Source organism: Heloderma suspectum, chromosome 17 (assembly GCF_057233095.1).
Source record: "Heloderma suspectum isolate Gila_16-S chromosome 17, 16-S_ref, whole genome shotgun sequence".
Classification (NCBI taxonomy): domain Eukaryota; kingdom Metazoa; phylum Chordata; class Lepidosauria; order Squamata; family Helodermatidae; genus Heloderma; species Heloderma suspectum.
Window position 1 is genome coordinate 4,895,667 of NC_139474.1, and position 12,822 is coordinate 4,908,488.

Consider the following 12,822-nt stretch of genomic DNA (forward strand, 5'->3'; position numbering starts at 1 on the left):
ATCCGGCATGGGCCAGCCCAGGCTCTCAGTCCCTGAATTGCTAGATGTGGGTTCCTTCAGGCTATGCAGAGTAGAGAGAGAGAAGAGAAGCAGGGCCATTCGATCGCTTTGCCAAGAGACCAGCTGCCTTTGGCTCTCCCTCAACTGCCACGTTATTGGCAGCCATTCCATCAGGAACGTTTCGGACTGTTCCCAGTGGGTCACGATCAGAATGGTAACTTTAAGAACTGGTTGCCTGAGTTTGCTGCTTTTTTCCTCCTCCCGCCACATCCCTTTTTCTTTGTGTGTCATGGCTTTTAGATTGTAAGCCAGACGGCAGGGGCTGTCTTGCTGCTAATTTGCAGGCTGCCCTGGGAGCCTTTTTGGCTAAAAAGTGGGGTTTGAAAAAAAGGAGAAGGGTTTAAATACACAAATATGGGGAACATAGGTTATGGCAGTCTTCCCCAACCTGATGTTGGATGTCAGCTCTCATGCAGGGATGTCAGGAAAACCCATTTCGGGGTGGGGGGAATTTAATGAGTTTTCCCAGGCTTTGTTCCAGTTCCGCTGCAGTGCCCGACTCAGCCTGCAGCGAGTTGGGCCAGTTCACAGGTTTTTCAGGGCATTTTGCGCATTTTTCTTCATACATCCCGTAATTCGTGCAAATTTCCGAGCAATTTGTGCAAATTTCTGGGAAATTTGTGCAAATTGTGGCCAACTGGGTGCAAGACTGAGGTACTTTTGGTGGGAGACAAGAGGAGGCTGGGGGATGTTGACCTGGTGTTGAATGGGGTACGGCTACCCTTGAAAGACCAGGTCCGCAGCCTGGGGGTCATTTTGGACTCCCAGCTGTCCATGGAGGCTCAGGTGTCAGCTGTGAGCCGGACAGCGCTGTATCAACTCCACCTGATACGGCGGCTGCGCCCCTTCCTTCCCGACCATCTGCTACCATTGGTAGTACATGCCCTGGTCTCCTCTCGTTTAGACTACTGTAATGCGCTCTACGTGGGGTTACCCTTGAAGACGGTTCGGAAGCTGCAGCTGGTACAGAACGCGGCGGCTCGCCTGATTAAAGGCAGCCGCCGGCGAGATCACATCACTCCAGTGCTGAAGGAATTGCACTGGTTACCAGTTGTTTTCCGGGCCAAATTCAAGGTGCTGGTTTTGACCTTTAAAACCCTATATGGTTCCGGCCCAGCCTGTCTTAAGGAGCACCTCCAGCAACACCAGACAGGCCGCTTAACAAGATCAGCCTCGGATGGCCTTCTCTCTGTCCCATCAGCCAGGACAGCTAGACTGGTGGGGACGAGGGAGAGGGCCTTTTCTGTGGTGGCCCCCACTCTGTGGAACTCCCTCCCTAGGGAACTCCGTCATGCCCCCTCTTTAATGAGCTTCCGTTGTGCATTAAAAACATGGTTGTTCAGGCAGGCATTTGGGGTGGGTTAGGGTATTTAAAAAAAAAATTATGGTAGAATTTTATTGTTTTAAATTGTTTTATGGTGTGTTGTACATCGCCCAGAGTGGCTGGGTGACCAGCCAGATGGGCGATTAATAAATTTAATAAATAAATAAATTGCTCCGAAAGATGCACGAATCGCAGACCCTGCACAAAAATATGTGCAAAAAAGGTCTGGGGGAAAGCCCACAGCTCGACTCACAAATGCAAATTGAGTCGAACATGCTACGGAACTGCGTCGGGCCAAAGACGAACCGTCTTTCCCAGAAATGGACACCCCTACTCTCATGCTGCCTGGAGATGATGGGAATTGCAGTCCAATGCATATGGCGAGTACCAGGTTGGGGACTGCTGCTCTAAGGCTCCTCCCCCTGGTACAGGACAAGTGTGTTTTGAGGTGGCCTCAAGGAAGCGATCTTTGTTCCACTGAACTTAGTTAAGGACCTAAAATTTCCATGTTCCTGGGCCACACATCCTAGAGGAGAATCGTGAATCTGGATGGAGACCCTCTCTGAATCTGCACATCTGTCCTTGCCTCCCTTATCCACTTAACTAACACATTTCCCTCCCACCCAGAACCAGGGGGGTACGTCCCCGCACCTCTTCTTCTGCAAAGCCATCAGCCCCAAGCACGCCCCCAGAGCTGATTTGCTAAGATGGGGTCAGGGTCTAACCCCCATTGGCCACCAGACTGGCCTTATGAATGACCCACCCCACTAAACCTTTGAGCCAAAAGGTTGCCAGATCCCATAGCCAGGATGCCGGGTTCTCTCCACAGCTCCTGGAAGGGAATAGAGCCTAGTGGACCGAGGAATGGCGGAGAGAGTGGGGCTGAATTTGATCGACTGGGCTCCACCTCAGGTCAGTCCACTGGGGCAGAGCTGAAGGCGGTGTGAAGGAGCAATTAACAAGAGCTTCTGAACATGTGCAGAGTGCCTTCTAGCATGATCAGCCTACACATATTTTGGACTAGGGAGGCTGGGTTTCCTCAGCTCAAGTCTGTTGCGCGCCAACCTTCCCCAATCTGATGTCCTCCAGATGTGTTCGATTGCAACTCCCATCATTCCCTGCCAGTCCAACACATCTGGAGGGCACCAGATTGGAGAAGGCAGCTCCAGACCAAACTGAAGCTCCAGATTCTATATTTTTACGAATGGGGGAGCTTGAGGTCTAGGAAGCTTGGATTCTCTGCCCAGAATGTTCTAATTAAAAAAAAAATCTGTATTTTTAAAAGGAATTTGGATTCAATTCAAACAACTGGTAATGCTTTGAGCACCGTTTAAAGAATCAAGTGTTTGCTGCATTGTTGGGGGAGAGGCGATGGATACATTAAGGGTGCAATCCTATGCATGTTTAGACAGAAAAAGTCCTATAACTCCCAGCATCCCCCAGCCTACAACTCCCAGCATTCCCCATGCTGGCTGGGGCATGCTGGCAGTTGTAGGACTTTTTCCTTAGCCTGCAATTCTATACAGCCTTACTTGGGAGTAAGCCCGATTGAACACAGTGGGATTTATGCCTGAGTCAACACACAGAGGATTGCACTGTAAAATAAAGAAATCTGGAGTCCTTATTCCCTGTCTGTGCTCACATTGCACAGGGAGAGCATCATTGCCTCCGTTTCCTCCCCCCACTCCCCCCCCCCCAGTTTGGCTTCCCCTGTTCCAATCCGGCCACCGTTTGTAAAGACTGGAATCCTGGCTGAACAGTGGTGCGTTGTCTTCTTGTAGCCCTGAAGACCTGCTGGCTCAGGAACTCACCTCTGTCCAGAAAAGGTGCGTGTCCAGATTTTCACGGCTGGGGCTCACCTGGCATTTGCATGGCAATGGAGTACCAATGGGGCATCCTTCCGACAACGAATGGCAGACCTGCTGCACTCTTGTGCATCGTGTGGGTGTCTGCGGAGCACAGGAAAGGCCTACTGTTTTTTCTAATTAAATAACAGTAATTGGCTGGCTGGCTTGCTGCAAAGCCAAATACTGCCCTCCACTGCCATCTTTGGGTTCAAAAGACTGTGCTTGCGTTTTGGAGTTCAGGCTCCCACTTCTGCCTTAGGTACTTAGGCTCTTGGGCGAGTTACTTTTCTCACTGGTTTACCTCCTGGGAAATGAGTGTTTTGAGGCTGCCCGTGCTCACTGTTGCAGCCATTTTAGGGATGGGAAAGCCCCAGCCCATGGCAGCCATTTTGCGAGAGTGCCCATGACTCACTCTCAAAATTCCAGATGTGTCCACTTACCCCAAAGGGTTGGGGACCCTCTGGTCCAAGATGTCCAGGGAAGAGACCCCGGATAACACCAAGCTCTCTCCCCCACCGCCTGGGGTGCAGAGCCACGCTGATGGTATTTGTCAGACAGAATCTTGAAATGGAGAATGGAGAAAGTGACAAGAGACCGGGGGAGTCCTTCTGCCTCCATGGGGTGGAAGAGGTGGAGGAAGGAGCTATACGCCATTTGGGAGATTCAGTGGACGGCAGAGATCTGCTTGTAGAATCAAAGTCATGGTGTTCTCTTTGAGGAGCCCGAGAGCACCACAAGGTCGCACCCCAAAACCTTCCCCAACCCCTGTGTCTGTTTGATCCCTGGTCTGCTAAAATGAGCAGTGTCTTTCCTCAAACATACCCCCAACCCCCCTTGTCCATCAGGGGTGTCCAGGGCCTCGGCCTGGTGTGCTCGCCATCACAAAGCCCGTGTTGTCCATCACTCCAGGCATTTGTACGGCCCCATAGCAAAAGATGCTTGATTAAAAGCGTCCACGAAGGCCATCTTGCGTCCCAAAGGCCAGCCTCTCTGTCAGGGTGCGGCTTCCGACCTGTGTTCTGCTTGGGAAGAGGCATACTACACAGGGGAAAAGGTGCTGCCCGTTTTTAATTCCCCTGGAATAAGAGGAGTGGTGGATGTTTCTGGAACTGGTTGGGAAGAGGCCTCCTTGAGTGTGTGGGGGTTGCGTTTGATGGGGTGGTTGCCACTTTAGCGCCCGGGGGCCCTGCCTGCTTCCCCCACACTGCACCCGTTTATGCATGAATGAGCAAATGATACCAACTCCCCGCACCACCTTAACAAAACCAGACTCCAAAGCTCCGGGCCTCTCCTTGAGGAAACGGATGAATGCCCTGTTGCTTCTACCTGTGCCAAATCATGCATGCTTTACTTACAAAACCAGCCTCGAGCGCTATTGATTTGGTATGTGACTTGGTTTTCAATACACTTCCCACATTCAGGGGTGAACGGACAAGACAAGGTGTACTGCGAATGCATTCCTTGGGGAAACCTTGAGCTCTGCCCGAGCTCGGCTCTTCCTCTCCTTCATGGGGAAGGGCGAGAAAAGGCCGTGTTAAAATCGGTGGATCTCGGGGCAACGTTGCTTGCCAGAAGACTCCAAATCGTCTCAATAAAAGGTCCCCTTGGTTTGGATTGAGGGCGCCTGAGAAATACGGCCTTTGTGAATTCCGATGCGGGTGGACCTGGTCTGCATCACCTGGACTAATTCCGCAGATGAGAACTTAGTCACGCTTCCAGAAAGTTCCAGCGTGATTCCCAGGCAGACTATCAAAATGCCTTTTAAAAAGAGGCGCATTTTGAGAGAAACGACATCTAGGAAAGTGTGTGTTCCGAGAGAAAAGCCGTTTTTAAAGAAGATGGAATTATCCGTGAATTCTCATGTCAACTAAACGAGCAACCAAAAACCTAGAGCGGGGCGAGGAATCCTTTTCAGCTGGAGGGTCAGCTTGCCACCTGGGAAACCTCTCAGGGTCTATATGGAAGCAGTGCACACGGCCACCTCTCTCTCTCTCTCTCTCTCACACACACACACACACACCACGCACGCACACACACCATTAATTCATCAGTGGTGTCGTGGAGCCGGGGCTCACAGGGACACAGCCCTGGCACCTTTTTATTAGCAGGGCCGCTGGCGTCATCTGCCACCCCTCCCAGAATCCCCTGTTCCCTCTGAGCTTAGCTGAAATCCTCAAAGTAGCTGGGAGGAATTCAATGCTCCCAACCACAATATTTTGATGCTTCTTGTCATGCCATGTATTTTGGGTTGGCTTGGCCTTGAATGGGCAACTCAGACCCATTCGCTTGACAAAAGGCCTGCTCCTCCTGGCGGAGATGCAGATGCCTAGACCTGGCTTGTTGATAGGAATCCACACAAGTACCTGCGATTTTGGATTCTCTCTGGGAGCGTAGCTACGGGAACTGTGATGACGAGCGCCCACGCTTCCAAATGTACCACTCCCCACTGTCATTCACACACACACGTTTACACACGCACATCCAGAGCAGCTCCCTCATTACGATACTGTAGCGAAGGAGGGCTTGCTTTTTTAGGAAATGCCCCTTCGAGGTGCTCCAGGTTCGTTCTGATGGGGGAAAGCGAGGGGCACCTGGCACCACTTCTGGGAGTGGGCTGGGCTTTGGGAGGGAGCGGGACCTCACCCGGGGCCTCCGTGGGCCAGACGACAAGATCTTGTTGGCCTAATCTGGACCAAGACCAGGAGCTCCCCACCGCTGTCGTAGATTAATGTTGGAGACAGGACGGGATGGACTTATGGGAAAACACATGGAAAAGTGTTATGGACTGGAAATAAGACCGATTACTCCATTTCTAGTTTGGGCTACCGGCGTCATGAAGCCAGGGCCTGCAGGGTTGCAGCCCCGGCACTTTTTTATGAGCAGGGATGCTGAGGTCCTCTGCCACCCTGCTCAGACTTCCCTGTTTCTTCTGAGCTTAGCTGCCATCCTCACAGTAGCTGTGTGTGTGTGGGGGGGGGGGGATGAATTTTCCCAGCAGCAATATTTTGTTCCCTGTTGTCATGTCAAGTATTTTGGTCTTGAATGGGCAATTCAGACCCATTCGCTGTACCAAAGACCTGCTCCGGGTGGAGACGAAAACAGCGAGAACTGGTTTGTTGATAGGGATCCACGCAACTGCATACAATTTTGGACTCCCCTTGGGAGCGTGCCTATGGGAGCTGTCACGAGGCGTGCCTGCGCTTCCAAATTGGCCGCTACATCACTGGTTTGGATCTCATCGGAGTTTCCCACCTGGATCTCTTGGTGCTGCCGATATGCTCCAAAACGTCACCCCAGATTTGGAGGAGACGGCGGTGAGCAGGGCAGGGTGGGGGGTGGGATCTCAAGTTGTGAAACCATCCTTCTCAGTTGTGAGGCACAGCAGCTGAACTGCTTTGAAACTGATGTACATCAATAGAATGTGTAGATGCTCTGTGGGGTTTGTGTGTTGCGTTACAGTCGATGCGCACAATTGCTGTAACCCAGCTGCGCCCCTGCCCATCGCGAACCAGAATCGGGCGGGGGGGCTGAGCCAGAATCGGGCGGGGGGGGGCTGCTCTTGTTTGCCTGTGAGGGAGAGACAGCATTGTCGTAGATCAAGTGCGTACATGATGTTACTTGGGATGATTCAGATGCAGCCAGGTGTCCTCTTCTTCAGCCGCGACTAAGACCCTGTGTTTCCCTCCCCGCACAGACTTTCACTGCCCTGCACTTTCTGATCGCCCCCCTCCCCCCGGTGACCCAACAACTCTCTCTGCTCCCCCCAAAACGGCGCTCAAAGTATGGGAGAAAACGCTTACAGAAATTCACAATCTGATTTCCCCCAAATTGTACCCCACCCACAGGAACACAAGGTAAGGGGGCCACCACAAAAGGTAAAGGGGGGACAGGTCTCTCCTGCCCTCCCCCTTGGAATTTGAGCACTTAATCCCAAACCCAATGTACGTCCTGTCTCAAAACTCTCCCCAAGTTCCAAGGATGGTGCTGAAAATGCTGATCCCTCCCTACAAACCCTCGCTAATAGGAAACTGAGAAACAGGGGGGGGGGGACAGTGCGACTCATCTCAAGGGTGCTGTAAAGAGAACCCTGGAGTCCTGGCTTTCACTCCCCTCCTGAAACCCGTGTGTGTGTGTGTGTGTGGGGGGGTTGCTGTTGATTCTACAGTTTTAAGAAAGAAGGTGACCGGGGGGGGGGGGGTATCAGTGCTCTTGTGTGCATGGAAGCAGGATGTGGGAAGGATTGCCCACATCTTGGCCTCAGCAAAAGGACTGGAGCCTTTTCCAAAGGCTGTCAAATGGACACTGCCATTGCCCTAAGCTTTAACAAGGCCTGTGCTAAGGCGGCAGATGCCAGGACTTTGGCAGGGGGGCATCTTTAAGAATGAAGGGGAGCAAATCCACAGTGCTGTTCGATTCCAGGAGCTGGAGACAGAACCCTTTGGCCCCCCTGGCCCTCCCCATGAGCCCTCCTCCCTCCCACTCCATATTCCTCTCCCAACCTCCCCACTTCAGTCATAGAATCACAGAATAGTAGGGTTGTAAGGGGCCTGCAAGACCATCGAGTCCAACCCCCTGCTCAGTGCAGGAATCCAAGTCAGAGCATCCCCGACGGATGGCTGTCCAGCCTCATCTTGAACGCCTCCAGTGTGGGAGAGCCTGCCACCTCCCCAGGCAATTCTTTGGACTCTTGCACACACACACACACACACACACACACATGCCCTTTTTGTCTTGAGAAAAGCAAAATCACAACCGTAAACCGCAAGATGAAAAGAGAACAAGTCAAAGAAGACAGGAAAAAAATAGAGAGAGAGAGAGAGAGAGAGAGAGAGAGAGAGAGGAAAATAAAGAGAGAAAAAATTGGCAACTTACTGGGGTTACAGCCTATCCTGACACAGTCTGAGATGGGGGGGGGGGTCAGGGTAGGGAAGGGAGAAAGAAGAGAACGAGAGTTTTATATCCTTCAAGGTAACGTCTGCAACCAAACACCCCCAAAATAAGGCAGCCCACCATCCAGGGACAGACGCGCAACCAGGTGGACGCTTGCCTCCACACTGAGGAACGGGTGAGGAACGCCCAGTTCTGCCCTTGAGCAGCAGAGCCGCTGAGGAGGCCTTTGCACACCCTGCCGTCTCTCTACCCCCCCACAGCCAGTGCCGCCTCCTCCCCCAGCACCGCCAAAGCCATCGGGGTATTTCCGCCAGCCTGCCGGTCTACGCACAAAGCCCCGGACAAAAGAAGGGGATGCGTTATGTGCATCTCAAAGTGGGGTGCACAGGATGATGGACCTGACACCTCCCCCCCAAGCGACAACACCATCGCTACAAATGCCTTAAACCAGCAGGTGTCCCTGATAAGGGTTGGGCAGCTTCCTTCCCCAGTTTCAGGCAATGCTTCTACAGTCCCACAGGGTCAAATCCCTTGATTTTCACGGGATTGTGCTTGGTTTATGCCTCCCAGTTCTCCAGCACCCATCCCACCACCCGTGCCTGGAGTGACTGGGGGTCAAATACAGCCCTGCTGCTCTTTCTTCTTCTTCTCCTTCTCCTTCTTCTTCGGTGATCCACCAGTCCCCCTACCCCCAAGTACCAAGACACATCTCTACTGTCAACCTTGAACCCAGAGCCTAGCTGCATAGACAAGACTAGGGTGGCGCCAAGGAGTCGGCATGGTTGGGCACCTGCCAAGGGCCTACACCCCTGCAGGGGCCACTGACAAGAACCCCCTGGTCCCGCTCCTCCTCTTCGCCATTGCAACCTGCTTGTTCACCTGCCTCTCACTCTGGCCCAGAGAACGGTGCTGGTGAGAAGGAGGAGCAGGAGAGGCCACGGCCCACTTGCTCCCTGGCTCTTCGCCTGTCAAGCAAGGAAGTGGCAGCCATGATGAGGAAGAGGAGGAGGAACCAGCGCAGCTGATGACAATGGCAGTGAGAAGGCGGACTCACTGGGGGAGGGGGCCCACTGAGGGGGTCTTGCCGAAGGGATCTCAAATACCTGGAGCCAGCACTGTACAAGACCTCCCCTAGGTGTGACTCCTGTCCACCCTGGCAAAGTCTGTAGAGAGCTGGATTCGAATCCCACGGCTGCACCCAGAAGAAAATTCCAGGATAGCTGGATTGCAAGACTGTCTCCTACCTGGAAGACCATTTCCGTGTCCTCCTAAGAACAGCTATTAAGAGTTTGATTTAAGCCTGACCTCATTCGAGCTGGGTACTGGCCTCTTTTTGACGCCAGGGTGGTTTACGATCCTCGTTTTCACAGCTGCTCCACAGGGGAGAGCAGGATGCTGGGAGTGCAGAATTCCGCACCTCGAGAATCTCGATTAGCTTGCTTTCTCTCTTCTAGAAAATAAAGCTTCTAGTCCTTATGATGAAAGTGAAAGATATGGGGATGAGGATGACACGGGAGGAGATTCAGTGTATGGCAGAGATCCTGGCCCCTCCCCATGTAAAAGGAAATATGGAAAATAAGCAAATCTATACACATTTGCTTTATTTCTCAAGGCAGCAGAATTTGGCTTTTATGAGCACAACATTTTGATCTTTTAAATGTACGTGGTGAATCAATTTGAATCTATGTGGTGAAGCATGTACTCTTTCTTTTATTTTGCATGCTGCCTTGTGAGGGTTTCTACCTTTTAAAGCAGCCTAAAGATAATAATATAAATAATAAAAATAAATAAATCCAGTCAAATGTGGCATTTGCTGGTTCCCCTCTCTTGGGAAAACATGAGCAACAGCCGACCATAAACTGACCCATGCACTACACTCTGCATCCAACGCCCTCCCGGGTGCCTCCTCTGAGGGAGGCTCCGAGGGTGGCTATGAGAGGGCCTTCTTGGTGGTGGCCCCTCGATTATGGAATGATCTCCCCAACGAGGCCCACCTGGGGCCAACATTGTCATCTTTTTGGCGCCAGTTAAAACTGCCCTCTTCTCTCAGGCATTTGGCAGCATATAACGAGTCTTTTTGATCAGGTCCCGGATTGTCTTGTTTTACATTGTTTTAGATAAATGTTATTATTGTGTGTGCGACCTGTTTTATGTCCTTATGTGGATGGGTTTTTATACTTTATATAATATATTTTAATGGTTTTAATTTTCATGAACTGCCCAGAGACCTTTTGGCTATGGGGGCAGAATAGAAGTGTAATAAATGAAATGACATGAGAAGGTCAATTAGACATTTGTCAACATCCATGAGGGGCGGGAGGGGTCACCTCTGAATTTCTGGATGCGGTTAGGAACCTGGGATTGTTGACATTCACCAAATTTTAGACCTTTTCTGTAACACATTTCCAGTCCTGGGGGCACCCAACACACCCATTAAAGCAGGGGTGTCGAACTTCAGTCTGTGGGTCAAATATGCCCCCCCACTTCGGAGTCCCAATCCAGCTGTCTGGAATTCCCTCAGATGGCCACGCCCCCTCCTGGCTCCACCTCCTTTCCCTCAACTGTTCATTTGGAGGTTTTCCTGGCTTTTGCATGTCTCCCCCCGACCCTTCCGAAATGCCTTTCCTAACACTTCATTTTAGCTTTGAGCTAAAATATGCTGGTGTTTATGGCCAGCCCCCCTTCCCTTCAGCTAAAGGGCCCCCTTCAGAAAACACCTGGCTGGTTCTCCCCAGGTCCAACGCATCCAAATGCTTTCAGAATCCCAAACACCCCAGAACGACTGGTTTGTGCATAGACTCAAGCATCCCTTTTCGTGGGGAGACCGACCGCATCTGAGCAGTGTCTAATTCTCCCCTCACCTCCCAGATACACACAACCACCCAGTGCCTTCCTGGCTTCCTTTTCTTGATGTTTGGGAGTCCTCAGTGCTGGCAAGCAGCCACCTTGCAAAGACCAGCTGTGCAGGAGAAAGGCTGCAGGCTGCTCCTTTCTCTCCAGCCCCAAACCCTAGATTTGAGGGCGAGGGGAAGGGCCCCAGAATGGCAGTGATGTGCTCAGACATAACAGGGGCGCCTCTCCTCCCCTCTCCCCCAGCCCCCCAGCCCCAAAGACACCCCAGTGCGTCTTGCCCCCAAATGCCATCACCGACTTCCCTGGGAGCTGCCCCCCCTGAACCTCCAGAGACTGGGGGCGCTTCCCCCACGGTAGCGCCCCTTCCTGTCCTGTGTGAAGGGTGCTCCATGCAATTATTGAAGAGCTGGGTCCTGCCGCAGGGCTGGCGTCAGGCACACCCAGGACCAACCGCAGAGCACGCTTGATGCCGAAGCCAGGGCCAGCAGCCTGCTCTCTGGGAATCACTTGGAGCATCCTTCAAGGGGGCTCCAGGGCTCCGTGAGAAACAGGTACCCACCTGTGCCGCTTTGCACGGCCCAGAAGCAAGTGCCTGGCCAACAAGGCGGAGGAGCGCCATGGGAGTAAGTGTTGCTTTTGCAGAGGCAGGGTGTTGTCTGGTATTCCTCAGTCTCTGCAGGCCTGGGGGAGGAGTTTCTGCTGGAGGGGGGATGCCCCCCTCCCAGGACAAGGTGGGGGTAGAGATCCCCCTTCCCCACAAGCTGCACAGCTGGCCCTGGCGCGCGTCGTCAACCTCTACAGAGCAGTGGATGCAAACAGCCACAGGACCGAAACGGCCCTCCCGCGGAGGCCCACGTGGAACCAGAGGGAAACGCCGGGCCACGGGGAGGGGGAGGGCTCCAGGGAGCAGAGAAGGGATGGGTTCTGTGGGTCAGGTGTTTGAGGCAAGGTTGGGGGCTGCAGTGGGGAGGTGGTCACATGGGGGCAGGAAGCGGGCAGCCGTGGGACGGAGCGTTTGGTCGCTGTGGCTGTTTGCGCTGGGCTGGCCATGCATGTGCCAATGAAGGTCAAAAACCAAGGTTGTGGGCGGCGGGGAGAAAAGAAACACGTTTGGGTCTTTAGAAAGAAGAAAGAATCCGCCCCCTTTCTCTGCCTGAGCGCCAAACAGGGGCCAGGGTGGGGTGGGGGGCATGGACAGGAAATCACCTGCCCTTCTACTTCACTTTTTAGCCACAGCAGGGAGGTCTGGCCCGAAATATAAAGGAAAGGACCAACTTCCCTGCTGCTGCCCCCACCATCTCTGGCCCCCTGAGGCTGCCCCGGAGTAAAGGACGAAACTATTCCCAGAGGGGCAGCAGGTTTTCTTTCCAAAGACCCAACGAGTAAGGGGGACAAAGGGAGAACACATCTCAGGGCTGGTTTCCATGTAACATCCCCTCTCCCTGCCCCCACCCCCCATGCACAGGGAAATAGGCATATATGTCATGCTTTGGAAAGCAAAATCCACAAGGTTTCGTAGGAACGGTCTTCGAGCAGAACCTGACAGTGCTGGCACTGAGCACCAGATAGGGTGGGACGATGTATTTCCCTTCTGGCTACCAGTTCCGTATTTGAGGCTGACGTCGTATGCATAAGGGAATTCGTAGCCTTTGGAGAACTCCACTCGCAGAGAACATAAGATCATCAGAAGGGCTGGATCAGGCCAAGGGTCCATCTAGTCTAGCATTCTGTTCACACAGTGGCCAACCTGCTGCCCATGGGAAACCCACACGCAGGATAGGAGTAAAACAGCACTATCCTGCCCATGTTCCCCAGCAACTGGTGCACACAGGCATCCTGCCTCTGATA

At 52.8% G+C, this 12,822-nt stretch overlaps 1 protein-coding gene across 1 annotated transcript in view; it reads right to left on the bottom strand.

Annotated features, from left to right (window-relative positions):
- The window catches only part of NRXN2 (neurexin 2), a 426,193-nt gene that overhangs the window by 223,591 nt on the left and 189,780 nt on the right, over window positions 1-12,822 (bottom strand). Inside the window, exon 10 of the mRNA XM_084824057.1 lies at window positions 8,104-8,130. Coding sequence (XP_084680183.1) covers window positions 8,104-8,130 — 27 coding nt within the window. The remainder of the gene's footprint in view (window positions 1-8,103; window positions 8,131-12,822) is intronic.